Source organism: Anabrus simplex, chromosome 2, assembly GCF_040414725.1.
Source record: "Anabrus simplex isolate iqAnaSimp1 chromosome 2, ASM4041472v1, whole genome shotgun sequence".
NCBI lineage: Eukaryota > Metazoa > Arthropoda > Insecta > Orthoptera > Tettigoniidae > Anabrus > Anabrus simplex.
The window spans coordinates 329,094,236-329,120,912 of NC_090266.1; the positions used below are offsets into that span (position 1 = coordinate 329,094,236).

Genomic DNA, 26,677 nt, shown 5'->3' on the forward strand with positions numbered 1-26,677 from the left:
ATCTTGCACTGCCACCCACGATTGATTTTGTGTACTTGGTGCAGGGTTCATGGAATGTTCAACAGCATCGGCAGCATCCCATAAATGCTCGATTTGATTAGATCGGGAGATCTGGAGGGCCAATCCACGGTCGTAATTTCACTGGAGTGCTCCTCTAACCACCTGCGTGCTACAACAGAGCGGTGACATAGCACAATGTCCTGCTGAAACATGGCATCTCCATCAGGGTGCTCTAGGGACAGAAAGGGATGCAGATGGTCTGTGGTTTTCGTGAGTGGTAACTTTCTCTCTGCGATACTGAAGATCCACCCTTGACACTGTTACCTCGGAAACCCGAATTCGCGTGTAATCTCCGCAATGCTATGACCCATGCGCCGTACGCCGGTGATCATCCCTCGTTCAAAGTCGGTTAACTCGCGACTTATTCCGGTTAAACAACTTACAAGGTCAGATTTGCCAACAATGTGTAAGATGTCTTACGAGAAATACGAGGAAACTTCTAAAAGTAAGTTACACATTATTATGGATGCCGAGTAACTTTTATCGAATGCTTCACTGCATTACAAAGTGACGCAAATACATGACACTATTTTTCAACATAGTCACCAAGTCTCTGCTACCAATCGTTCAATTCCTCGACGATAGAAATCCGCCCATATATGACAGAGCCATTGGAGAACCGCAGCGTGAACTTCCTCATCGCTGGAAAATCTCTTTCCCCCAGATGTTCTTTCAACTTACCGAAAAGATGCAAATCGCATGGTGCAAGATCTGGACTGTATGGTGGATGCTTCCGTGTCTCTCTTCGGAAACGCTGAAGCAAAGCTTGTATTGTGTGCTCGGTATGGGATGTTGCATTGTCGTGCTGGGGAGTAATGCCTTTTCTTAATTGTCCACGCCTCTTGTTCTTTATGTCGTTGTGTAGCGACGTCAGTGTTGCAATGTAAGAATCGGTATTAATGGTGGTGCCCTTTGCCATAAACTCTGTGTACAAAACTTCTTCACAGTCGAAGAAAACGGTGACCGTGATCTTCTCTGCTGATGGTGCAACTTTGCTTTTCTTCCACGCAGGCCAGGAGGTGTGTCTCCATTCCATAGACTCTCCATAGGTGTGACATGATGCACCCATGTCTCATCGCCCGTAATGATGTGGCTTAGGAAATCATTACATTGCATGGAGTAACCCTGAAGGGAGCCCAGAGACGCCATAAACCTTGCGTCTTTGTGTACAGCTATAAATGATCGCGGAACCCAGCGTGAGCACAATTTCCGATACTGCGGACGATCTCGGTCGATGGAATGAGCACTGCCTATTGAGATGAGCATTTATTGAGCAATGTCCGCGGCAGTCACTCTGCGGTTGCTTCGAATTATTTCCTCGATTGCCTGGACATTGTCATCTGTGGCAGATGTTGACGGCCTTCCTTCCCGATCAGCATCCCCCACACCTTTGCTGCATTGGTCAAATAGTTGGCACCATTTCACTACGGCTGGACGCAAAATTGTATTTGGTTGATATTCTGCCAGAATTTCACGGTAAATCTCTGTGAAAATTAGACGTTTTGTCAACAAGAATCGTACTGTCCCACGTACTTCAACTTTGGAGTACGTTTCCAGTTGACGGGCCATTTGACTCGCACACCGTGATGCACCTGTTATCAGCACTGCAGCAGAACTGTGTCTGAGGAAGATCGTAACACGTAATCTTTTTTGACAATGCGTCAATCTTGTTGCGCAATGTTCGTAGCATGGGGCGACATGTGTAGCTAACTTTTCGAAGTCCCTACGTAGGCCTACATTTATGTGGATTGAAAGCATTGTGTGCCTTAACTGACAACAATAGGTTGAGTCTTGTGATGCTTCGTGAACTTACTAAAGATTCAGGAAGTAGTTACTCTTTTTCTGGTCTGTGTTAGCGCCTCTTGTTGTAAGGTGCTTGTTCTTCGTATTTATGCTAATTTTACGGATTCATTCATGGTAACCATAATTAATTAATTGTGGTGCATACGATTCCTGCTCTCCTCTAGTCGGTAACCACGGATCACGTTATATTACCGCGCTTTAGGGAGAGGGACCGATATATTTCAGGATTGTAGTAAACGCGGTGGGTTGAATAAAGCCAGATCGCAAGGGGCGGATGGACCACCCTGTATAAGCCAAATACTACTCACAGATTATGAAATCTCCAAATCCAAAAGACCTAGAAATCTGAAATTTTGAACGTAAGTTCATCTTTTGTCCTAGAGGTGCACTAAGAAAGGCTTGTTCAAAATTCAGCGTCTTCTCTAGATGTAGGCCCTTTGCTAAAATAGCAAAGGCTCCTGGTCTCCCTCAACTTCCCTGACACCTGCAGAACCTACTTCCTTCTCCCTTCTCTCCCTCTCACTACCCTGTTTCCCGTTCCTCTTCCTGTACTTTACTCCACGATTCCCTTTGCTCTTGCCTCGCACCTCCTCTCTAACAATCACCCGATCTCCATCTTCTTCTTCTTGCTAGTTGTTTTACGTCGCACCGACACAGATAGGTCTTACGGCGACGATGGGACAGGAAAGGGCTAGGAGTAGGAAGGAAGCGGCCGTGGCCTTAACTAAGGTACAGCCCCAGCATTTGCCTGGTGTGAAAATGGGAAACCACGGAAAACCATTTTCAGGGCTGCCGACAGTGGGGTTCGAACGTACTATCTCCCGAATACTGGATACTGGCCGCACTTAAGCGACTGCAGCTATCGAGCTCGCTATCTCCATCTTCCCTCTGCTGATCTACCTACAGTGACTCATACCGATTCCTCTCCGATATCTCTCCTGGGACTTCATTTTCATTCACTTTAAAACATTAGCCCACCAACTATTCCCCTCCCTTTCTTGCTTACCTACCGTATCATGTACTCCTCCATTGCAAGCCTAATTATCTCTCCGGATCTCCCTGCCTCTTCCTTCATCTTCCTTTTTTCCCACTCAAACCCACAGTCCTTACAACTGCCTCCCTCAGCTATTCTTTTTTCTCTTGAAAGAAATGTGAAAATATGGAAATATCAACAGAAATAAAGTAGCTTATTCTATAAATAGATGTATATATGTTAGCCGTAGGAATTAATGTACACTACACAAGAAATTCATAACAATATTGCAAGCAGCAAATTTAACAGATAAAATAAGTACAATTATTCTACTTAGATGTATCCTAATTATAAAATACTAGGAATAATAGGATAACTATAGAAATGTGTAAGTTTCCTACAAGCTAACAGAAATTAAAACTGCCCTTAAATACTGAAAGATCGAGGGTTCAACGTAAAAATTACGCCGGATTTGAACTATCTACTCAGAACTACATATAAGTTATCGGAATATAGGAATCATATGATTATTTTTTCTGTTTGTTATTACACTATACACTGTTCTCGACCGTAGCCAACAAGGCAATATTTGAATACGAAGAACGGCAATAATCGATAACAATACAACGATTGTTAACTATTTCGCCAGTGAAATACTGTATTATTATTAATTTCTTTAATTAAACAAAATTTACATAGGTGTCGAGTTATATCCCCATATGGAGTGAGGGCATATAGTGAGTCGTTTGTCGGATCTTAGCCTACAAGGAATACAAAGCCTGCTCACTCGCACTGCTCTACTCAGAAACAGTGTCCACCTGGCAGTGCGAGTCTTGACCACTGCAGCGCTAGTATACCACCTCACATCAACACTCACTAGCATTGCTAACGGGAGTTAAAACCAGCACAAATTTACCGCTACACTATACTTCCTGCATATTATATACGTCACTGGGCAGAATGAAGTAGAAAATAATGAATGTTCACCTCTTACCAATAGGAGTTCAATTCAGCTGTGGATTTTCATTTCAGATAACACACATAACTGTCGAAATTTGTGTCTGGCATTTAAAAGGACATAACGTCTGCACTAGATATTTTTACTACCGCACCGTAGATTTTCAGATTTTCCTTTATATTTTCTTCTCATAAATTGTTTTTCTTTTCAATAAGTATTCTCGGCGATACTCATCTGTCATGCCATTAGCGTAGTTAGTGACAGAGGGGCGCAGAAACTTCTGCAGTATTATTCTGCTTAGTTCCTCAGGATGATCACTTTTCCCACACTGTAGAATATGATTTTTAGCAACATGTGGCAACAGTATTTCGGTTAATGTTTGTTCTGTTTTTGGACTGTCCAGCGTTACCGATGTCATTCGTCCGTTACTTGCCCCAGTTTCATTAGCAGTAAAACAAAACTTGGCTTTGGATACCTGAGACCACCTCTGTCTTTGATTTTTATTAATGACGTTAGTGGAGATGGACTCTGGATACAACTAATTTTATCAACACACTCTTGACATGGCATATGGTCTTCGACGACTCTTTTTTTTTTTTGCTAGTTGCTTTACGTCGCACCGACACAGATATGTCTTATGGCGACGATGGAACAGGAAATGGCTAGGAGTGGGAAGGAAGCGGCCGTGGCCTTAATTAAGGTACAGCCCCAGCATTTGCCTGGTGTGAAAATTGGAAACAACGGAAAACCATTTTCAGGGCTGCCGACAGTGGGGTTCGAACATACTATCTCCCGAATACTGGATACAGGCCGCACTTAAGCGACTGCAGCTATCGACCTCGGTCGACAACTCTTACCGAATACCCTCCAATATATGCCATTGCAGCACTCGACATAGAAACGCATGGTGCTCCTTCGGATTACTTTTCGATGCTTTCCAGTTATGTTTAAAAATTTCTTGCTAACTCAGGATTCCTTGTTGCCGGTTCATCCGCGTGTGCGATTCGTTTACTAATTAGCGGTTGCAACAGTTGGAAAAGATACATTTTATTTATTTTGTTCCGAAAAATAAGAAAACCATTCAGAAGCTTATATGAGACCATTTATTCCTTTTCTGGTTAATTTTCACGAAAAACTGAAAGGTAAAAAGGAACTACTTATATATTATGTCACTTTACGTTCCACAACTATTCCTCTTTTCCTCCTGCACAGACAAGCACATTAACTTACGCTCCGTGATAGGAATGGGCAGCTGCACTCTTCGAATATTCTAAGGTTCAAATTACAGTTTCGACACTGGCAATTCTCAATGTGAGTGTCGTGTAGAGCATACCACGGAAATAATAAAAGTACGAGAGAGCCTTCAAGTCCGTGGGTACCTACTTCAATATTTGTGCCAAATACGATGGCCATGACACTCAACGAGTCCGGCATTGCACATGCCTTCCAAATAAAATGCTAATATTTACGGATCATGTAACAACTAAATATTTTCATTCCTCCCTGAAGAGGGAGGCGGGATTCCTAGACGGTGACACCGTTTCTCGGGTCAGGAGATTTATATCGAAGATAATATTATTATCATCAGGACAGGAGCAATAATAATAAGTAACCTAATTTTTGCCGTCACATGGTCTGCGTTTTTACTGTACCATACCTTGACTGCTTATTGCTTTAATCCATAATTTCCTAGTTGGCTCTTGGCAAGGGAATTCATGGAAACTAGTTCCAGGAACTTTATTTCTAGAGCCTTGTTTACAAAACGGTAGGCAACAGTACACCATTGTAAAATAATTGACGTATTTTAACAATACTACGCCACCATTAAGCATATAACGTGTAGAAATACCGCCAACCGAGGAGTTCATGTGAGGTTGAATTGCAGCGCCTCTAGCGGCAAATATAGCATCCACAGGGCGGACAGCTATGAGTGGCTGTTGGGCAGGCCTTGCATTCCTTGTAGGCTAAGTTCGGGTGAAGACGTTAAGCCTTAAACAGACCCCTTTTGGGCTGTGTGCCAGCATCGGTGTTCACCCTCTCCCTTCCTACTATCATATGTCTGACGGCATTCATTTCATCTCACTAATTCCTTCGACGAGGACTCAATTTCTTTAGTAGTCATCGATTTTAATATTGAACAGTATTCCAGAATTCTAGACTGCCGTAGCATTTCTCGTACATACGAGTGCGCAGGCGCTCCCTGCATGTTAAGAGACTTTTAACTATCCGTGTATTGTTATATTTTGAAAAATCATGTTAAATTACTTCTGTGTCAATTGTTAATAAATACTCAAAGAGAAGCGCGGTCATAATATTGCTCAAAATATTTAAACTCATTCCACGTACTTCATACTAGGAGGCTCCAAGGTCCATTTCCGGACAGGTCTGTAATTTTTACCCCGATCTGAAGGCTGGTTTGAGGTACATTTATCCCATATGGGAACAATCGAAGAGCTATCTGGTGGTGGGATAGGGGTCACGTTCTAGAAATCCAAAATAACTGCCGAGAGGATTCGTCGCACTAATCAGGCGTACATTCTGCAGGCATTCGGACTGAGCAAAGGTCACTTGGTAGACCAAGACCCATCAGGGCTTCAGCTCCATGGCTTTGTGTTTGCTTGAAGCCAAGATTCCCGTAATTTGTTATTTATATAAACTCCTGGTTAACTTTAGATGGAATCAGTATTCTTCTATTGATAAATAATGCTTTGATGAATTTTCTTGCATAATAATTCATGACTTATTTTTCCTCAGCACGGTCGAATCCTGGTGTTTCACGCACTGGCCTACATTACAGCAGCAAAGAGTGGATTGTCTGAGTCTGAGCTTGAAGATCTCATTTCTCTGGATGACAAAGTTCTGGACGATGTGTACCAGTACCATCTTCCGCCAGTACGACGTATTCCTCCGCTGCTGTGGACACGTATTCGAAATGATTTACCCAACTACCTGTCAGAGCGTGAAGCCGATGGAGTCAGTGTCATGAACTGGTACCACAGGTACACTTTCAATAGTTTTGTTTCTTAAAATGCCATTTTTAAATTCGTTACACTCTATTTTGAAAATAATTGCAGCTTTGTACAACATTAGCACAAGGAGAAGATAGGCCTATCTACCAGTAAAAATGATCTAAATATTTGGTCAACCTTGACTGTAATGTTTCTCAACTAGATTTGCTCATAATATTTAAACTCGTTCCACGTACTTCAGAATAGAAAAAGCCCACATTTCGGGCACCTACCATCAGAAAATGCATCGTAAGATTTCATTTCATTTAATATATGAATTTTAGCACGTTAGTCCAGCTACATACCACTAGACAGGCATCTAAATATCCATGGCCACTGAAGAACGGAGGAGACGAACAATAATAATCATCCTATTCGAGATACCTCTTAGTTAATCCCCATTTCACTAAAAGAGTTCTTGCAAAAGATCACCACCCCCAGAATTAGAGGCCTTGGTAGATTGTGATCATATTATTACTACTTTTGTAATTAGAGTCTATCATATTGCTGTTATTATATTTATTCGTCGGATTTTCAATTTTGTTCCTGTTACTAAACCTATTTTTCGTTGTACTTACTTATAGACAATTTCGAGAGACGGCGAAGGAACGTTACTTCAAGAACATGAACATGGCATTTTACTTCCATTCGTCGATTGCTGACTACTACTTGGGAATCTGGGGAGGTGGAAACCCTAAGCCCTTCAAATACACGGAGATACAGCGGCACAGGTAAAAGACTCTTATAATCTTGTTTCACCTACAGTTACCTTAAGTGTACTCGTACTGGGGAATGAGGAAGGAGCTGATTACTTCCACTAAAGAAGAAATCCATTTAAATGACGATCACCTATTTCTTTAAATTCACTCGTTTCGGAAGCGGATTATTTTTTATGTGCACACTACTAAATCACCGATGTTCTTTCTCTACTGTGCATGGCCCACCCATGGTCAAATTGCTTCATTTGTTTTAAAACCGTGTACATATTACGGTGAGTTGACAATTCCTGCACGTTTATGCCCATTAATAAATAATAATAATAATAATAATAATAATAATAATAATAATAATAATAATAATAATAATAATAATAATAATGCACAGCTCCTTGGCTGAAACGTCTCCTTCGTGGCCTTCGATTCAGAGGGCCATGGGTTCGATCTCCGTGTGGGCCGGTGATTTTAGCCGTGTCTGGTTAATTCCTCTTTTTTTTCTTTTGCTAGTGTCTTTACGTCGCACCGATACACACAGGTCTTATGGCGACGATGGGAAAGGAAAGGTCTAGGAGTTGGAAGGAACCGGCCGTGGCCTTAATTAAGGTACAGCCCCAGCATTTGCCTGATGTGAAAATGGGAAAGCACGGGAAACCATCTTCAGGGCTGCCGACAGTGGGATTCGAACCCACTATCTCCCGGATGCAAGCTCACAGCCGCGCACCTCTAACCGCACGGCCAACTCGCCGGGTGGTTAATTCCTCTAGCTCGGGAGCTCGGTTTATATGTTTGCCATAACACACGTCTTCATAACTTACATACAACACATCACACTACAAACCATCACATAAACACTGATTTTTTGCCATTTGCTTTACGTCGCACCAACACAGACGGGTCTTATGCTGACGATAAGATAGGAAAGAGCTAGGAGCGGGAAGGAAACGACCGTGGCATTAAGTACATCCCCAGCATTTGCCTGGAGTGAAAATGGAAAACCACGGAAAACCATTTACAGAGCTGCCGACAGTGGGGTTCGAACCCAGTATCTCCCGAACGCAAACTACAGCCACGTGACCTAAACCATGCAGCCACTCGCTTGGTAAATACTCAATAATGAACACATCGCTCTACATAGAGTTGGCGGTAGGAAAGGCATCCGGGTGGAAAACTGTGCTGAATCCATACAAAGTGCTGACCACAGGTAATTGGTAAATGACCAGTAATAATACTAATAATAATAATGCACACTTCATTGATTCTCTAGACTTACTGAAGAAAAGCAGCTTACGTTGTGTCGTGAAAATGGTTATCATGTATATCTTGTTTATGATTGAAAATATGTACTTTCCCTTAATATGTATGGTTCGTCCTATTCTATACTCAGAGCAGACAAAGCTCAACAAAACTGTTAACATTTTAAAACATGCTAACGTATTGAACCCATTATCCTAAAGGGTCAAGACATCGCATCGTCAGGCATAGTACCAGGGGCGTAGCCAAGGAAGGGGGGAGTTACTGGGGGGATAGCAACCCCCATGGAAATTTTACAAAAATAAAATAAACAGAAACTACAGTAACAATAAACTAATCGTCGCCATAAGACCTATCTGTGTCGGTGCGACGTAAAGCCCCTAGCAAAAAAAAAAAAAAAAAAAAAAAACTAAATAAACATTCAGAGACATCATTGTAGAGCAACAGGTCTGTTCAATATATTTTGTACGAAGCCTCGAAAGTAGGATTTTAAATTGTAAACTGAACGTACAATTCGCTATAAAACTGTTGGCCTTGATCGTACTGTTCTTGTTTTGTATTTTAGTGTACGATTTCGTAGTGTACTGCAATCTGAATATGAACACGATTCACTGGTATCAAACGACAAGTCTTGCATGCGTGCAGTACATATACACATAACACCTTCATTGTATTCTGTCATCACTATAACTCCTCTCATCGGCTGATCCTGGCTACCCTATTGCAAAGTACTTGCGCACTCCGGAAAGCGGGACTCAGATGTTATTTTAGAGCTAGCAAGGCAATCGATATTGTACATCCTTATGTGTTGATTGTCTTGGCTGGGATTAAAGGTAAGGGTGTATTCTGCCCGAAGGCAGGTCCGAACCTCCGCAGAGGTGTGCCTGAGCCGGAGTTTACGTGCGGTAGGGTGGCCAGTTCCTTTCCTTTCCACTCCTCCATTCCCATACCCCCCACCAACAGCGCGTGGCAACCCATCCAAATCTTGACCTCGCCCAATGTTGCTTAACTGCAGAGATCTCACGGGATCCAGTGTTTCAATACGGCTACGGCCTTTGGCTCTCTGGGATTTACGTGACCCAAATCATCGATGAAGGCGGAAGGAGCTTCGGAACATTTGGGTGTCAAATTATATTTCATCACTTATAAAGGTTAAAACCGAGACATTTTTGCCTACATTAAAGATGACATTACCAGAGAAAATTTACTTAGACGATAGTACGGACTTTCAGCCCTAAAGACGATATATTTTCTAATATATTAGAATGATTTGGCGGGCTAGAACCAGGTGTTCAGCCACGTGTGACAATGTTGACGGAACTACAGAGCTGCGGGAAATTATCAAGTGACGCATTGGCGATTACGTCTACATGAAGAACAGGAACAGTGTTGTGACGGTAATGATTAAAGGAATCGAACGAGCTAAAGATCTCTGCGAAAATCCCAGTGGTATAGAAGATGCCCCCATATGGCGCAATCTCACGACATTGAAGAGAGCGTATACTCCCACCCTCATTGGCTAGTCACTCTCTCTCGGTCAGTCGACAAGACTGCATCTGTCGGACTTGTACTTTTCAGCCTGTGTTTATAAGGGGAGTCGGACTTTGAGGACTTCTGAAATTGCAACAATAATTATCATTTTCAAAAGCTATTTGCTTTACGTCGCACCGACACAGATAGGTCTTATGGCGACGATGGGATAGGAAAGGCCTAGGAATTGGAAGGAAGCGGCTGTGGCCTTAATTAAGGTACAGCCCCGGCATTTGCTTGCTCCCGAGATCGCCCATATGTTTTCCTTCTCCCGACCGGATGAAGTTATCTCAGTGTTTTTTATTTTATAATGAATGCTGCCCCAAACTCTAATGTTTATTGCGTCCTGCAGAAATTCATAACATGTGCTCATAAAATGTTCACATCACAACACTGAGTTGTGTAGAGATTATTCTGCGTACCATCGTACACTTCATCACCTCAATTATCACGAAATTTCGCGTCCGTATTCAATAACGATTGAATTGGCACAGGTCACCCAATGTTTGCAGATAAGTAGTTTTCCATGTATATAATTTTAAGTGTGTGATTCTTAGAGAAGAAGCCAAAAAGCCGGACAATATTTACTACAACCACAAATAAAAAATGTATAATGAACTTCAAAAGCAATTTGCCTTATACGTTCTAATGAAGAATTAAACAAGGAAAATATTGGTATAACTAATTTTTAATAGGCCTATCGGTTCGTTAGTAATTAAAGTCTAAACTCGAGTGTCCATAATAAAAATTCGACAGTAGGCTATGTATTATTATAATAAATTAAATATACTAATTTTTCTGCTAACATCTTTTAGCTTTAAAGTTTCATGGCACGGAAGACTGTAGGCATAATATCTTAACTGATTCATGTCGATGTCTTTTGAATTCCTGCATGCTACATATCTAGGTTTATGTTGTGGAATACGAAGCGTGTGAGCAAGAAATACGAGGTCATGACTGGACACGGCCAGTACTGAAATATGTCCATGAGTTACAACTTTCACCGAGCTCGATAGCTGCAGTCGCTTAAGTGCGGCCAGTATCCAGTATTCGGGAGATAGTAGGTTCGAACCCCACTGTCGGCAGCCCTGAAAATGGTTTTCCGTGGTTTCCCATTTTCACACCAGGCAAATGCTGGGGCTGTACCTTAATTAAGGCCACGGCCGCTTCCTTCCCACTCCTAGCCCTTTCCTGTCCCATCGTCGCCGTAAGACCTATCTGTGTCGGTGCGACGTAAAACAACTAGCAAAAAAAAAAGTTACAACTTTCTGAGGGTTCTAGGTCACTTTGGTAGTTGCTTTACGTCGCACCGACACAGATAGGTCTTATAAGGTCACTTTGAGATCAACTAAGGTACGCGAAATGTGGTTAACAGTACACACATGGTTAGTCGGCTGAGAGGGAAGGATCGTCATATCACATGACGAAAACAGGTCTTCTGAAGTCTTAGTGTCATTGGTCTTGGTAAATAAATTAGTCCTAAAGTCCCCTAATATATTCATACGCTAGTAGTAAATTAAGGAGATACGTTTCAAATTCGGCGATGTGAGATATGTTATGTGTTCGATGAACTACTCCAATAAGTATTTCCTGTCCACTCGCAATTACTTCAACGAACAAGAACTCTGCCCTCGGTAACTCAGCGATCGATGAGGTGCAAATGATACGACCCTTGTGGCCGATTCTAAATTAAACAACGAGACCTGCACCTCTCTTATTGGTGCGGTCATGACGATGGAGATTGTGGCCATCAAGATGAGCCATACTATTTGGAACTACGGGTGACAACCAACTTTCACTGCTATCTATCACATAGACGCAAGTTTCGTTAAATATACCCTTAATTTCGCCCAAATGTGCGAGTAAGCTCAGGCTGTTCAAATGACAACACAGTAGGGCATGAGGATACAGTGAAAGTTCCTGTTTCAAAGGCTACCGGCATCAATGGGCTGTGATGGAATGCTATTGTTAGAACCACAATCACTGTCAGAGGGTGGTCCGGTAATAAGCTGGCTATCGGGACATGCGAATATTCGTTTATAGGTAGGGGAGTTAGGGATTGAAATAATTTAGCAAGAGAGATGTTCAACCCCCCCCCCCCTTCAAACCCAATGGCACTACAGCCCTTGAAGGTCCTTGATCTACCAAGCGACCGCTGCTCAGCCCGAATGCCTGCAGATTACGAGGTGTCGTGTGGTCAGCACGACGAATCATCTCGGCTTCTCTCTTGGCTTTCTAGACCAGGAGATGTTAAATGTGTGTGTGTGTTCGGTCCTCAGCCCTAAGGCTGGTTGGATCCTCAACAGCTCCGCCATCGGCTGTCATAGATGGCCTAGGCATCGCTGAAGAATCGTACTAGGGAAATGAGGAGTGAGGTAGTTTCCCGTTGCTTTCCTCACCGAGCCAGAAGTTGCTACTACATATCAGTCTCGTCGCCATAAGTCCTATCTGTGTCGGTGCGACGTAAAGCCCCTAGCCCTACATATCAGTCTGCCAAGCCCACTGGTTTGCATGCATCATCCGACCCTATGAACAATATTTTCACACCATTCATAGCAGGGACTGGCTGCATAAAGAATGGCATTACTACCATTGCTCATACCTCAGTCACTTTCATATTGTCAAAGCGAAGGGTAAGACTGAGACAGGTCAATAAAAGTAACAAAATTGCTCAGCCTATACCAGAAGACGTAGTGCACTGTAAACACTAGGTCCCGCCAGCAAAGGCATAGATGTTCAATAAATTTCCAAATTCTTTCCAATCATTTAAGAAAAGGCTAGGAAAACAACAGATAAGGAATCTGCCACCTGGGAGAATGCCCTAAATGCAGATCAATGTTGATTGAAATTGACTGAAATTGAAAATGCTTGAAATAAGACATAAATCTTACCTGGATAACCAAATGAAGTGGACCGCTGACTGGTTAACACAATCACACACATAATAAACATAATAGAAACATCAATATTGTGAAGGCACATCGCAATGGTTTCACCACTCCGATAATCTACGCAGTCTCATCAACTGTGAATTCAATTTTCAAGGTGTATTAATTTGGAGCTTCTCTTAATCATCTAGACGAACCAGTGGCGGCGCGTGACTTTCATCACTGGGGGTTCAAAAGAAGAAAAAATTGCCTCCCCCCCAACCTCTCCTCTCCCCATCTCCGCCAGCTTCTCTTCCATCGTGGGCCGTAACCTCCTAAACTAAGATGACATAAGTTCTAGAAATGTGATCAAATACGAGAGGAGCAGAAAATACGGTAGGCCTACATGCCGAGTTTTACCACATGCAAAATAAGAAATAACTGCTTCATTGAAGTCCGCAGAGTCTCGAACAAAGTTCCTTTCAATTGACAACATAGCAAGAGCAATAAGTCTATCATCGGTCATTGTGCTGCGCTAGAAAGTCTTTATTCTCTTCAGGGTAGAGAAACACCTTTCTGCTTCCGATGTCATAGGAATAGTAACAACTATATTTAAAAGTTTTCGTTGGTATTACCTTGCCGCTATTCTTTGCCTCAATGATTTTTGAGTTAAGTTTCTCTCCAAAAGGTAATTATTCCAAAGAAGGCAAATTAATAGGTGTTTAGTAAGTAATGATATATTTGGGACAAGATATTAATTGGAATTTGACAGTTTAATGTGACTTTTGGTAGTAACGATGCTTTTCAACACTAGCGCTAGTTACGTGCACTATTCTCTGTTGCCTAGTCAAATTCCCGTAAGGCCAACAGATGGCAGGCACATACCCCAACCCCAACAACACGACTAGCTAGTCTTGAGACAGTGGCCTATTGCGCATGCGTAAAGAACAGAGATCCGTTTCTGCTATATCCTGGTCTTGCCTTAGTGCTGGCTTTCGTCCCCCCGCACCTCGCCACTCCCTTCGCCAATGTACGGACGGAGAGATCGCCTTTGCAAGGGGGTTCATTCCAGACAAGTATCCAGCCACAGACCTTGCGCAGCTCTCATGAATTGAAAGCCAGTACGAGTATATTACGGATAGAGGGACTTAGCAAGAGCTTCGAGATTGACAAGGGAGTTATGAAAATTACGTAGTTGAGTACAATTTGATATAAACTGGAGGTTCATTGCTCCATTGCGCTATACCAGAAACCGCCACTGAGACGAACAATAATGCGGCCATCCTACGTCGAAACCCGGCGCATACTCCAGAAGTCCCGTGCTTTATTTAGCACTTCTTTCCGTGTGGACGTCAGGGATTCCGTGATGAGCAGCTTTGAACCTCTCAGAGCTCGCTTGGCACCTCAGATGCGGTCTCGTTCATGGTACCTGTGGAATTTAATAATAATAATAATAATAGATTTACTCCCCGCAAGTAGTATAATGGGAGAGTTCTGCCGCCTCCTCCTCCTCGCGCGGCGCGGGAAATTTGAATTCTGGCGGGAAATTTGAATATTGGCGGGAGATTTGAATTTTGGCGGGAGATTTGAATTTGTAAACAAAGCCACGTGCTTTTTGACAGCTGTCATCGACAACAACGCATCGCTAACCTCACTGCTGCCATCTTGACGGGCCTAAACCTCAGTGGTACCAACTTAACCTGACTAGCATGTGGTAAACAAAGCCACGTGTTTTTTGACAGCCACGTGCTTTTTGACAGACAACAACGCATCGCTAACCTCAGTACTGCCATCTTGACGGGCCTAAACCTCAGTAGTGCCAACTTAACCTAACTAGCGCGAGATAAACAAAGCCACGTGCTTTTTGACAGCCACGTGCTTTTTGACAGATTTGTAAACAAAGCCACGTGCTTTTTGACAGACAACAACGCATCGCTAACCTCAGTACTGCCATCTTGACGGACCTAAACCTTAGTGGTACCAACTTAACCTAACTAGCGCGTGGTAAACAAAGCCACGTGCTTTTTTGACAGCTGTCATCCGCCATCTTTAAACACTGTGCTGCCCTCTTTCGTCACCTGTCATCGGCAGTGCTGCCATCTTGGTGGGCCTAAACCTTAGTGCTACCAACTTAACCTCACTAGCGTGAGATAAACAAATCCACATGCAGCTGTCATCCGCCATCTTTGAGCATCATGCTGCCCTCTTTAGCTACTTACCTTTGAAATGTGGTACGTCATCCGCCATCTTGCATCGCAAACCTCAGTGCTGCACTCTATGTAGTGGTGGCACGTGCTCTTGTTTGGAAACAAAGCCACGTGCAGCTGTCATCCGCCATCTTTGAGCACCGTGCTGCCCTCTTTAGCTACTTACCTTTGAAATGTGGTACGTCATCCGCCATCTTGCATCGCAAACTTCATTGCTGCACTCTATGTAGTGACGGCAAATTCCACGTGCTTTACAAACCTATGCGCTTTTTTGTCAGCTATCATCCGCCAGAGAGCACCGTGCTGCCCTCTATGTGGTGGTAGTAAATTCTACACGCTTTACAAACCCATGTGCTTTTCTGACAGTTGTCAACCGCCAGAGAGCACCGTGCTGCCCTCTTTATGCTGGTGGCAAATTCTACGTGCTTCTTGACAGCTGTCATCCGCAAGAGAGCACCGTGCTGCCATCTATGTGGTGGCGGCAAATTCCACGTGCTCTTGTTTAGTAAACAAAGCCACGTGCAGCTGTCATCCGCCATCTTTGAGCACTCTGCTGCGGGTAATTTCGTCAGCTGTCATCCACCATCTTTAATCTACAGAACACCGTGCTGCCCTCTATGTAGTAGCGGGCAATTTGAAAAGTTCTCTTAGCTATCATCCGCCATCTTTGAGCACCGTGCTGCCCTCTTTAGCTAGATACCTGTGGCGGCGGCAAATTCCACGTGCTCTTGTTTAGTAAACAAAGCCACGTGCAGCTGTCATCCGCCATCTTAGAGCACCGTGCTGCGGGCAATTTCGTCAGCTGTCATCCGCCATCTTTAATCTACAGAACACCGTTCTGCTCTCTGTAGTAGCGGGCAATTTGAAAAGTTCTGTTAGCTATCATCCGCCATCTTTGAGCACCGTGCTGCCCTCTTTAGCTAGATACCTGTGGTGGCGGCAAATTCCACGTGCTCTTGTTTAGTAAACAAAGCCACGTGCAGCTGTCATCCGCCATCTTAGAGCACCGTGCTGCGGGCAATTTCGTCAGCTGTCATCCGCCATCTTTAAACACCGTGCTGCCCTCTTTATGGCTACTACCTTAAGCACGTAGTAGCGGGCAATTTGAAAAGTTCTGTTAGCTATCATTCGCCATCTTTGAGCACCGTGCTGCCCGGTGGCGGCAAATTCTACGCGCTCTTGTTTGGAAACAAACTCACGTGCTTTTTTGACAGCTACCATCCGCCCTGCTCTCTGTAGTAGCGGGTAATTTGAAAAGTTCTGTTAGCTGTCATCCGCCATCTTTGAGCACCGTGCTGCCCGGTGGCGGCAAATTCCACGTGCTTTACAAACTCACGCGCAGCTGACATCCGCCATCTTACATCGCAAACCTCAGTGCTACACTCTATGTGGTGGCGGATAATTTTAAAAAGAAAAATTCTACAGCAGCCATCTCTCGACGCTAATTGCACAAGATGGTGGCTATACATGACTCCTTAAAGGTGCTTTTGCAAGATGATCGCTATACATAGACGCCCTTGGGATGCTTGCGCGAGATGGTGGTTGCTCTTATGAGGCGGCTTAAGGATCCTTGGCTAGAGACGCCCTAAGGATGCTTGCGCAAGATGGCGGATGCAAGATGGCGGCTATACATAGCTCCTTATGAGACAGCCAGTACTCGATACAACATGTGATCAGAACATTGATTGATGTGTTCAGAACACAAAATAAGTAGAATCGAACACTGTACTCGATACAACATGTGATTAAAACATTGTCTGGTGTGTTCAGAACACTACATAAGTAGAATCGAACGCTGTACAACATGTTAGGGGATACCTTTGTTTAGATTGAAACATAACAAGACTAGAATTGAACACTGCACTCGATGTCGTTACATGTGATCAGAACAATGATTGATGTGTTCAGATCACGAAACAAGTAGAACCGAACACTGTACAACATGTTAGGGGATACCTTTGTTTAGATTGAAACTAACAAGACTAGAATCGAACACTGCACTCGATGTCGTTACATGTGATCCGATACAACATGTTAGGGGATACCTTTATCCTAAGAACCGAACACTGTACAACATGTTAGGGGATACCTTTGTTTAGATTGAAACTAACAAGACTAGAATCGAACACTGCACTCGATGTCGTTACATGTGATCCGATACAACATGTTAGGGGATACCTTTGTTCTAAGAACCGAACACTGTACAACATGTTAGGGGATACCTTTGTTTAGATTGAAACTAACAAGACTAGAATCGAACACTGCACTCGATGTCGTTACATGTGATCCGATACAACATGTTGCTTTTCAAAGTTTCGAACACCACAGCATAGGTATCCTCGTTTGGGGTCTCACTTATGCCGTGAAGGATGAGGCAGTTCTTTCTGCTGTATTGTTTTGCCTCGTCCAGTTGATTATCCTACCGATCTACACGTTCTTATAGATGACCTCCTTCATATATAGACGATACTAGGGGTAAACAATCGCTAGGCTAATGTGTGTGTGTGTGTCAGTGAGAGAGACTCAAACCGAGCGAGTTGGCTACGCGGTTTTGGTCACGCAGCTGTGAGCATGCCTTTGGAACGAAGTGCTTTCGAACCCCTCTGTCGGTAGCCTAGGAAAGGCTGTTTCATGGTTTCCCATTTTCACACAAGATAAATGCTAAGGCAGTACCTTAATTAAGGCCACGGTCCCTTGCTTCTCAGTCTAGCCCTGTCCTATCCCATACTTCTCTGAGTCGGTGTGGCATAAGACAAATAGCAAAAAAAAAAAAAGGAATGTGTGTGTGTGTTTTTCCGAAATATTGAAATTTAAACTGCTTCGTCTAATTTAAATTGTTTGTATGAGAATAAACTCACTCCTCTGAAACGCATTGTAATTTTCCTCATCGCCAGGTTCAATCTGACGGACAAGGAGGGTTCTGCAGACCGCAAAGTGCCTGTACAGCCTCTTGTCTTCTACTCTAAGGATGGGAAGGTGTCACGTTACAATCTGCGAAAGGTATGTGAAACTCTCTTTAACTTATGACTACTACGCAAGCCAGTATATGTAGGTATGTATGTAAAGTATGTATAAGTATCAAATTGGTGTCAATTAAGCCCCTGATGATGATGGGTTGTCCGGAGGACCTGAGGTTAAACATTGTAGCAGCATTGGTATTAGTACAGACAGCTTGCGCGTATCAGGAAATCGTACTGGCGGCGCCGCTCCGTGGCCTGATTCTTAATTAAATGGATGAGAGCGTTAATCGGCAGCCAATTGCGATATAGAAATTACTTACGGGTTTCTGCCTGCAAAGAGCATGATTTTGACAGAAAGTGCGATTTTAAAAGGTGAAAAATATCTGTTTTTTGTAATCATGTAAACTATGTGACAGGAATGTACTCGTTTAACAACTGCAGAAGTGATACGGGAAACCCCTTTCTCTACCACCTTACAAACTATAATTTGAGGTAAGTCTTTTATATTCCTCAGTGTATATTATATGATTCGCCTACAACCTCCATCTACAGCCGACGTAGACCGCCTGATCTCCAACGGCGTCCATCTCCAAGGGCGAACCTATCGAGTGGAGCACTCTCGCTCCCCACCCCGTAAAGTACGCTCCCCTCCTCGCAACTCTCCTCACAGTCCACCACCCGCTCCGCCACCCACCCCACCGCCGCAACCTGTTTACCTACCCGCTCTGCAGCCCACATTTTCTTTGCCACCTCTCCCGATATTGGACCTTCTTCGTATTCCCGCCACCTCAATAATCAACATCACGACCACCCTCTACTATCTCCTGTCGCAACACACCCTAGTTCGATCGACCCCGTATACTGTCCCGACACCATACATGTAAATCTCTAGTTCGTAATTCTCTGTACTCTTTCTCGTTTGCGCGCCCGAGATACGCAAACCAATGTGCATTCTTTTTTCACTTCAGGGACCTAGTGGGGGTTTAACTGCTTGGGGGGTGCGATGGCGGGTCTCTCTCCTGGGGTCCCCTTGTGGTTGCCTAACCCCTGCGCCAACTTCACGTACTTCTACCATTATATATGTACAACACATACTTTCACTATGCGCTTTGTTTCTCCAAACTTCTCTCTTTCTACGGCCAAAGAGCTGCTCGTTCAGCTGACGGCCCGCCTGCCACTGCGGTGGCAGGAATGAAATAACTTATTTCGCTTCGCTTCAGTGTATATGAGGGTACCTAATCTTTAGTATAATATTTGCTTCTTCACCCGTTAAGTGTGTGTCCTAATCTGAGAATAATTTTTTTAAAGACCGGTGGTGAATGTATTGTTTTAAGGAGCGCGTACTTTAGTCTGGCGGGACTTGCAGAATCTTGTTAACAGGTAAGTGCGGTTCTGCACTATATAAACAATGAAAACACTTCCTCTAAGTCAGATGCATCATAAGTCTGGGGAAGACCAAGTTTCTTAAGGGGTATAAAGGAAGAATATTATAATGGGAAAAAATTACAGGTAAATTCCTTGAGAAAAGTTTAAAAATAATACTCTGTGTCAGCTTCTGCTTTAAAGGTAGATGACTTAATTAGCATTCCATCCCCTTTATGCCGACTGTTAGAAGTTGAAAATAGAACTGAAGTGGAACGTGAATGCAAAAATGCAATTAATTATTTGTTAGGATCAGTAGAGAATGAATTATTATCAGAAGAATGGGTAAATATATCTATGGTATTTCTTGAGAGATAAGATATTGTGTGAATATGAACGTAGTTTTTAAACCTCTATGTGAGGGAGAACAGTCATATTTTGAAAATAATGTGTATTAATTATGCCAGGGCACCAGAAATATTCGCACCGGTAACCACTTGCAAACAGGCAGAATGTCCAGAATGGTTTCAGGAAAGACAAGCCCGTATTTCGGCGAGTAGCAAGGCACACAGATTTGAAGAGGTGACGTGGAATCATACGCAATAGCGCCCCAAACCATGATGCTTGTTGACAGAGCCACATATTGTAGGCGTTGGACTTTGAGGATGTCCCGACTTTTTATTTCCGATGTAGTGAACACTGCAAATATTTACTAAGGGCGTAGGTTCCCACGATGAAGTGTCAGGACTCAAAATTAACTAAAAAATGCGACTTATACTGTTATACGAACGCAACAACAACAACAACAACACGTTTTTTGAAGGAGGTGAGCCCTCCGGTAACCAGCTGAAACGTGTTCAGGCTAAGGCTGTTTCATTTTTGTAATAGAGTGGGGATCTGTTGTCTCTTAAGCCCAGCGAAGAACATTCTAGTATGGCTAAATCCTTGTGTCAACATACACTGACTGACAGAGCAAATGCAACACCAAGGAGGAGTGGTTCGAAAGGGATGAAAGTTGGGGGAAAAACAGAGACGGCACGGAAGAATAATTGATGTTTATTTCAAACCGATATGCAGGTTACACAATGCGCACGGCATCGACTCAGTAGGATGTAGGACCACCGCGAGCGGCGATGCACGCAGAAACACGTCGAGGTACAGAGTCAATAAGAGTGCGGATGGTGTCCTGAGGGATGGTTCTCCATTCTCTGTCAACCACTTGCCACAGTTGGTCGTCCGTACGAGGCTGGGGCAGAGTTTGCAAACGGCGTCCAATGAGATCCCACACGTGTTCGATTGGTGAGAGATCCGGAGTGTACGCTGGCCACGGAAGCATCTGTACACCTCGTAGAGACTGTTGGGAGATGCGAGCAGTGTGTGGGCGGGCATTATCCTGGTGAAACAGAGCATTGGGCAGCCCCTGAAGGTACGGGAGTGCCACCGGCCGCAGCACATGCTGCACGTAGCGGTGGGCATTTAACGTGCCTTGAATACGCACTAGAGGTGACGTGGAATCATACGCAATAGCGCCCCAAACCATGATGCCGCGTTGTCTAGCGGTAGGGCGCTCCACAGTTACTGCCGGATTTGACCTTTCTCCACGCCGACGCCACACTCGTCTGCGGTGACTATCACTGACAGAACAGAAGCGTGACTCATCGGAGAACACGACGTTCCGCCATTCCCTCATCCAAGTCGCTCTAGCCCGGCACCATGCCAGGCGTGCACGTCTATGCTGTGGAGTCAATGGTAGTCTTCTGAGCGGACGCCGGGAGTGCAGGCCTCCTTCAACCAATCGACGGGAAATTGTTCTGGTCGATATTGGAACAGCCAGGGTGTCTTGCACATGCTGAAGAATGGCGGTTGACGTGGCGTGCGGGGCTGCCACCGCTTGGCGGCGGATGCGCCGATCCTCGCGTGCTGACGTCACTCGGGCTGCGCCTGGACCCCTCGCACGTGCCACATGTCCCTGCGCCAACCATCTTCGCCACAGGCGCTGCACTGTGGACACATCCCTATGGGTATCGGCTGCGATTTGACGAAGCGACCAACCTGCCCTTCTCAGCCCGATCACCATACCCCTCGTAAAGTCGTCTGTCTGCTGGAAATGCCTCCGTTGACGGCGGCCTGGCATTCTTAGCTATACACGTGTCCTGTGGCACACGACAACACGTTCTACAATGACTGTCGGCTGAGAAATCACGGTACGAAGTGGGCCATTCGCCAACGCCGTGTCCCATTTATCGTTCGCTACGTGCGCAGCACAGCGGCGCATTTCACATCATGAGCATACCTCAGTGACGTCAGTCTACCCTGCAATTGGCATAAAGTTCTGACCACTCCTTCTTGGTGTTGCATTTGCTCTGTCAGTCAGTGTATTTCCGAACTGTCCAGTTGATATCTGGGATTATTTGTGAGAAGAGCGACTAATAATAATTGTACTAGGGGTAAAACTTCCCCGGCTAGTTAAACTGCGCGCTGTTTCTAAGGCCATCTAAGTAAACGAACTTGAATTTGTAAACTACCAGAAACTTTGGTATTCTACTGATAGATGTCTCTACCATCGATTTATTTGCTCCGTTTCGCGGGCTAAACTCTAATTATTTCATAGGGAAATGTTATTTTATAAACCTGGTTCTGAGGATTTTTTTAATGTTCCGAAGTTGTCAACACTTCAGCTGGTTCCTCCTCAATTGTAATCAACCTATTAAAAACTTGGAAATATTTTCTCTAGCCAATTAAAACTGTATAGGAATCCAGCCAATTAGTAAAGAGTTCTGGAAACTTCCCCTTAAAGTACTATAAAAGCTGGGCGCTTTAGGACCATATTGTATGAATTGCTCCAGTGATGGTGAGAGCGGCGTGTCCGAAGGGAGGCAGGGGCGCGGCCTGCGCGAGGAAGGCCCAGCGACTCAAGGTAATAGCAGATGTTTTATAGACGTGTGATATCTCCTGCGGATAGTGTCAAGGGAAGGTTTCAAACCTCTTTTATTTAATGTAAATTTCTAAATCTGGTGTTTTAAATGTAGAATTTTCGGCGCAAGTCTGAGGACTCTGTTCTATTCCCTACTGGAAAATAGGTAAGGTAATGGAACGAATAGTGACGACCCTCTGCCGTATCCCATTCAACCTTGCATGGGGTGACTAGTTTTCAAAACATCTAAATAACATAAATACTTTTGGCACTAAAGTTTCTCATTTAGCCACCCCGGTGTGGTATAGGATTGGCATCTGTTTCACTGGGACATAAGCCCACTTACGGTTTTAAACTATTTCTTGAAGGAGTGCAAGAGTTTCGCCTCCTTGCCTTTTGTTTATGGGCGGTCATGTGCATCCCTTTTCTTTTACCATTAAGGCAACGTAGTAGGGGTTGTTATGCCCCTGTATATGATTTTCAAACTGTGAAATTCTCCTTGTGTTAGTTCCATTTGGGAACAGTGACTGTTGTAAAATGGATAAGCCCACATTGGTGCAACTGTGTATGAACATTTTAATGTGAGGAGCAATCTTAATGCGCCTTAAACAATTATTGCCTCCGTGAGGCTAGACTATGGTCTTGTGGAGCCCAGGCTCCTGAGTAATGTAATTTCTGGGAGAAAATCCTGCTCTTATGGAATATTTGTACCTGTCAAGAACAATAACGCTCTTTTCTATGTAAATCGACCAAACTGTTTATTATCGCAAATTTTGTACCTGATTTTCGGACTTGCAAGTCCCTTACATAGTTAGAGCTGACAAGCTCATTAATAATCTGTTATATTGTTTTGTTATTCCTTCAGATGCTCTATCTATCAATTTTTAAGAAAAACAAGAGGAAAGAAATAAAATGACACAATTTGTTGTGTTACGTTCTGCTCTAGTTAATTCCTTGTCCAGCTATTCAATCCACACGCTTCTTATCCCTCTGCGAGCCACAGAAAACCCGTAACAATATTATTATTATTAATAATAATAACAATAATAATGAAAGAACTCTTGTTAGACTATTCTCGTGACATTTCGTTTGGTTTTATTAATAAATACACTGTTTAGATTTTGCTTGCGAAATTAATAACTGGTTCGATAGAAGGCAGTTCTAGTTTAAAAAAGTTATTTCACTGAAGCTCAACTTGTAGGATTCCAGCAAGATATAGCAGACATCTTGGATGCAGGAGTAGCGTTGGGAGCGGAGCGAGTAATCATCATCATCATCATCATCATCATCTGTTTACCCTCCAGGTTCGGCTTTTCCCTCGGACTCAGCGAGGGATCCCACCTCTACCGCCTCAAGGGCAGTGTCCTGGAGCTTCAGACTCTTGGTCGGGGGATACAACTGGGGAGAATGACCAGTACCTCGCCCAGGCGGCCTCACCTGCTATGCTGAACAGGGGCCTTGTGGAGGGATGGGAAGATTGGAAAGGATAGACAAGGAAGAGGGAAGGAAGCGGCCGTGGCCTTAAGTTAGGTACCATCCCGGAGAAGTGGGAAACCACGGAAAACCACTTCGAGGATGGCTGAGGTGGGAATCGAACCCACCTCTACTCAGTTGACCTCCCGAGGCTGAGTGGACCCCGTTCCAGCCCTCGTACCACTTTTCATATTTTCGTGGCAGAGCCGGGAATCGAACCCGGACCTCCGGGGGTGGCAGCTAATCACGCTAACCACTACACCACAGAGGCGAACGGAGCGAGTAATACCGGTGAGTAATACGGTTGTAGCGGCAGAGCGCACAACCGATCCCCTCCGATTACATCTGCAAGTAGACCTACTCACGGAGGACCAGAGCACAGTGTAGCGCACAGGTGTTTAACAAGGGAAGATCACGACGTTCGGATCATGGATTATCTTCAAACTTTGTACCCTTTTAGTAGTCCATTAGGACAAGATAATGTGCAAATAGTAAGGCGTACTACTTAGGCGTTTTCGAGAAAATCGCAAGAGAATTTTCGCGTCGAATGTACAGGTGCGTTCTGGTCACGAGCACGAGATGGCGACGGTCGAGTGATTATCGTTCAAGCTCCGTATTCGCTGGATCACTGGATCGAGTCTCGCTCGTCGCTTTTTTTGTTTTTCAATACTGGTCATGTCCGCCTCTGTGGTGTAGTGGTTAGCGTGATTAGCTGCCACCCCCGGAGGTCCGGGTTCGATTCCCGGCTCTGCCACGAAATTTGAAAAGTGGTACGAGGGCTGGAACGGGGTCCACTCAGCCTCGGGAGGTCAACTGAGTAGAGGTGGGTTCGATTCCCTCCTCAGCCATCCTGGAAGTGGTTTTCCGTGGTTTCCCACTTCTCCTCCAGGCAAATGCCGGGATGGTACCTAACTTAAGGCCACGGCCGCTTCCTTCCCTCTTCCTTGCCTATCCCTTCCAATCTTCCCATCCCCCTACAAGGCCCCTGTTCAGCATAGCAGGTGAGGCCGCCTGGGCGAGGTACTGGTCATACTCCCCAGTTGTATCCCCCGACCAAGAGTCTGAAGCTCCAGGACACTGCCCTTGAGGCGGTAGAGGTGGGATCCCTCGCTAAGTCCGAGGGAAAAACCGAACCTGGAGGGTAAACAGATGATGATGATGATGAATACTGGTCATATTCTTTCAAATATATTGCAGGTCAAAGCGTCCAGATGCAAAGCAGTTCCGGGTACCTTACTCGATTTCACTGTCAGGTATGAGGTAGGTGGGGTTTCGATTCCCTCCTCAGCCATCCTCGAAGTGGTTTTCCGTAGTTTTCCATTTATTTCCTCTCCGAGTAAATGCCGGGACGTAGGCCCCTACCTAATATAAGGCCACGGCCGCTTCCTTCCCTCTTCCTTACCTATGCCTTCCAATCTTCCTATCTCTCCACAAGGTCCCTGTTCAGCATAGCAGGTGAGGTCGCCTGGGCGAGTTACTGGTCATCCTTCCAAGTTGTATCCCCGACCCAAACTCTTGCGCTCCAGGACACTGCCCTTGAGGCGGTAGAGGTGGGATTCCTCGCTGAGTCCGAGGGAAAACCCGACCCTGGAGGGTAAACAGATTAAGAAAGAAAGAAAAAAAAGGATTTTTTTGTAATGATAAACATTAGTAAAGAGGCAAATAACATTAAAAATCCAATAAAAGCTCATGCAAAAATACTTTTTTTCATTATATTACCTTTGAATTGTAATATATATATGAAAGAATACGACCAGTGTTGAAAAACAATGCGACAAGCGGGACTCGATCCAGCGAGCCAGCGTTTAGGGAGCTTGAACGCTAACCACTCGACCACCACAGTTTCATGGAGATCATCGCAACGCACCGATACATATTCGACGCGAAAACTTCTCTTGCGATTTTCTCGAGAACGCCTTAGTAGTACACCTTACAACTTGCACATTATCTTGTCCTAATGGACTACTAAATGTGTACAAAATTTGAAGATACCGGTACTCCGTGATCCGAACGTCGTGGCCTCCCATTATAAGAGTATTGCACCTGTATTCAGTATGTGTTTCTTAATTTGCGTCTATATTTCCTCCGCTTATTGTGTTTTGTAGATGATGCAAAGCATAGTAATAATTTTGGCATTCGTTTGATACTTAATCCCATTTTTAGGTGGTATTCATGTTGTAGAATATTTAAGGAATTGCATACATTTTTACAGAAAATTGTATCACAAATGCCACGAAAACCGTCTGATGCATGGCAGTTCTTTGAAATTACTGGTGATAAAAAGAAGCAAAATGCAAATTTTGCGGCAGCATTTACGCGACGGGTGGTGGCGTATCAAATATGTGGGATTATATCAAGAGGCGTCTCAATGAAGAAATGAGCAGGTCCGCTTCTCCAGCAGAAAACAACATTGCTGTATTCAGCAAAATAGTTATGTTGTGAGAAAAGGGCATTGCATTTACGGTGCCATACCAATAACGTATTTAAACGTGCCGTCACATTACATTCACTCGGTATTTCACTCGGTACAACCGGGTGATGATGTCACAACTGCTCCGCTCCGTCCCCATCACTATGCAGGAGGTCAAATAGACT

At 44.2% G+C, this 26,677-nt stretch overlaps 1 protein-coding gene across 1 annotated transcript in view; it reads left to right on the plus strand.

Annotated features, from left to right (window-relative positions):
• The window catches only part of LOC136863533 (NACHT and WD repeat domain-containing protein 2), a 638,416-nt gene that overhangs the window by 216,329 nt on the left and 395,410 nt on the right, over positions 1 to 26,677 (plus strand). Inside the window, exons 12-14 of the mRNA XM_067139918.2 lie at positions 6,549 to 6,793; positions 7,387 to 7,533; positions 18,268 to 18,373. Coding sequence (XP_066996019.2) covers positions 6,549 to 6,793; positions 7,387 to 7,533; positions 18,268 to 18,373 — 498 coding nt within the window. The remainder of the gene's footprint in view (positions 1 to 6,548; positions 6,794 to 7,386; positions 7,534 to 18,267; positions 18,374 to 26,677) is intronic.